General features: G+C 29.5%; 1 protein-coding gene across 1 annotated transcript in view; it reads right to left on the bottom strand.

Annotated features, from left to right (window-relative positions):
* Window positions 1–531: 531 nt before the first annotated feature.
* Window positions 532–3,109, bottom strand: part of DNAlig3 (DNA ligase 3) — a gene marked incomplete at its 5' end in the record, with an annotated part of 68,748 nt that continues 66,170 nt past the window's right edge. The window contains 1 exon segment of the mRNA XM_067046830.1: window positions 532–736. Within this exon segment, the coding sequence (XP_066902931.1) occupies window positions 547–736 (190 nt within the window).

The raw sequence follows: 3,109 nt of genomic DNA, 5'->3' as shown, positions 1-3,109 counted from the left end.
TATCAGTTCCAGTCTAAGTCATGAACTCGATAATTTCATTTTATAAAAATGGAAATATTAGAAAATACAAGAAATAATGAGTAAAACAAAATAATACCCACATGCACAACAGATTATGATTAATATTTAGTAACAGTGGAGTAAGCACATTTGAAACAGTTTCTAATTTTTGTTTCAATTGATTCATATAACAAGCAACATTGTCAAAAAGACACCATTTTTTATGTGAGCCATTAAATTCAAAAATGGTGTAAGTAAAAATAGGAGTTATTATATATTGAATACTTTAGAGACTGTTTGGGTAAGGAATAAAAGATAACTTCAACAGTTAGTAAGCTGTTGTTCATTACAAAAAACATTATAAATTTTCCCCAAAGCGTTCAATACATAAAACACCTTTTACATTCAATGAATTATATATTCTAAAATAATACTGTATGATATCAATTAAAAAAATGTAACAGTTACAATTAAAGATTGCTAGTGCTATCGTTGAAAAGTTGTTTCAGTTATTAAATAGTACCTGATACGTTCAATTTGTAACATTTAAAAGTACCTGTTACTAGACAGTACCAGGGACAAAATATGAAATTGGTGCATTGCAAGCCATCTATAGTAACAATAAACATGCAATAAAATAGTATGTACATAGAATTGAAAAAAAAAAAAAAAACTTACATCTACTTCGTGGGTAGCCTTTCCTTTTTCATCTTTTTTCAACAGTTCTCCTCCGAATCTGAATTTACATCATTATCTTATGGTCAAGGAAAAATAAAATAAATAAATCAAAAGTTATAACAGATAAGTTCCTCCCTAAGCCCATGATATCCTGAACAAATTTTCTGACTGTAACTTTTAGGTTTGTTGGGGGCTTTTGGTTTTCTTTTTTGAGGCAATTGATTTCTTTTTAGGGCAACTTTTATCCCTTCAAACCTTAGTTGGGGTTTTTTCCTACTTTTGGGGAAGGCATTTTTCTTCTTTACGGAAGGTTCCCGGTTCCCTTATTTTTTTTTTTAATTTATCGAAATTTACAACTGTATGACATAAATACACGAATAGTAAATATCATGTTAGTTATACTACAAAGACGTGTATAGTCTTGTGGATAATCTACCCATTGGTAGAGCTATAATAATATTTCAGGAGTATTAAGTCTTGAAGCCATCTTCATTTCAGACACCGGGTTAGAAGGAATAGAAGAGGAAGGAAGTTAGCAACAGGTGGGTTTGGGTTGTCAGGGAGTTTATCATGGAAGGATTGATACCTTGTTCTGGTCAAATCGGCAACAGATGGAACATTGAGGTCCTTACGGATAATTTTATTTATGACAAAGAAAGAAGCATCAAGAATTTTATATTGTAAGGAATGGATAGGAGAGGAATTTGATGGTTTAGTGGAGCTCCAAATGTGAACTTTGCAAGCCCCAATGGGCATAATTATGGTCCCATAAATGAGTCTTTTGTAATAAGTTGGAAGTTCAGACCGTTTGTCTAGTAAGTGTTGTAATAGTCTGAATGGATGATCAGTTTCTTGCCATTTCAGTCTTGTATAAGGAAACTAAGTCAGTCGTTTGTCTAGATGTCTTCCAAGGTAACAGATCTGTTCGACAGGAATAACTAGGGTATTATTAAAGAATACTGTATTACAGAAAATCATGGATTTACAACAAAGAGTAAAGGTCATATAATGGGATTTATTGGAATTTATTTTCATTCTACATCATTCTTCAATGGGTTGTGATATAGGATTGGATGGTTTGGGATATAACTGATGGGTTGTTATTCACTCATAGCACACATACTTGTTATCAGCATCCCTACCATTTAAATTCTTTATAATAAGCATAGCTATAAAGTGATTGAGTAAGAGCATTGAATGACTTGGAAAAAAGTATTTTTATATGAAGAAAATTAAATTTCAGAAGAAAATACTAATATACTTGTTATTAATTTATTCCCGAATCAGTTATAATCAAACTTATAATCCAAAGTATGACGACTTTCCTCAAGTTTAATATCTAATCTCGTCTCAGCAAAGTTATTATTTACATTAAATGACAAAGGCAAATAAAACCACACTATTAGCAACTCTACGACGAGGACATAACTAATTAAGAGTTTATGAACTTGTCACAGCATCCTTAATAATTACAAAACAGTTTCCCAAAGTAACTATAACTTCAGACACTTCATCATATCTATAAATATATGGCACAGGAATTTTTTTCTTTAATCTTATTCAAGTTCTACAAATGTAGCATAAAAAAAAATATTAAAGTTTTAACAAATTAAACCAGCACTTAGCATTAACGGGGATGTAAATGAAAAAAAAAAATTTTTTAAAACTCAAACTCAAATTTTCAACAAAACATATATAAATATTAAATAAATAAAAATTGTTATGTGCATTCATACTGCTGAATTTATTTATACCATTTTTCCTAATACTTTCTGAAATCCAAACTTTTCAGTAATCCAAACACCCCCCTCCATTTAATAATTAGTTCTGATTACTGACATTAAACTGGATTAATAAGATGTCAATAAGTGTTAAGAAAGAAAAATAAATTATTATTGTGTCTGATGGCAACACTGACTAACCTTGAAAACTCCATTGTTGGTACTGCCATTTATAGTGTTTATTTATAATTGCCATTATTAATAAATTTGAAGTGTTTTTTTTTTTTAAATTGATGTTATTATTCCTCTATTATATAAAAAAGTTTTAAGTTATCACCGAGTAATATTTTATTTTACATATAAGGTGGAATAATAAATTGAAGTACAAATTAAAATGCAGGGATAAAGACTTGAAATTTATTTATTTTTCTGCTTACACTATAATGAAAAGAATATAATAATACAATCTGAACTATAGAATACATGTAAATTACAGTTATACAATTTGGACAACAAGTAGTAAAATGTGGGACAGTGTAAAAAAAAAACAAAAAAAAACTTGTACCCATAAAGGGTCATAGTTTCTGTACTTTGTAAGAACGTAGTGTTTCTTGAACAACAGTTGTGTAAGGAAGTGATTTGATTATGATCATGCTCAACCGCCAGATTTTTTCCCCAATTAAAAGTATCAACTTTCTAGAGACTGTGTG

Source organism: Halyomorpha halys, unplaced genomic scaffold (genome assembly GCF_000696795.3).
Source record: "Halyomorpha halys isolate HHAL.00 unplaced genomic scaffold, Hhal_1.1 Scaffold1059.1, whole genome shotgun sequence".
NCBI lineage: Eukaryota > Metazoa > Arthropoda > Insecta > Hemiptera > Pentatomidae > Halyomorpha > Halyomorpha halys.
Note: the sequence above shows the minus strand (reverse complement) of the source record. Positions and strands in the feature narration are given on the sequence as shown.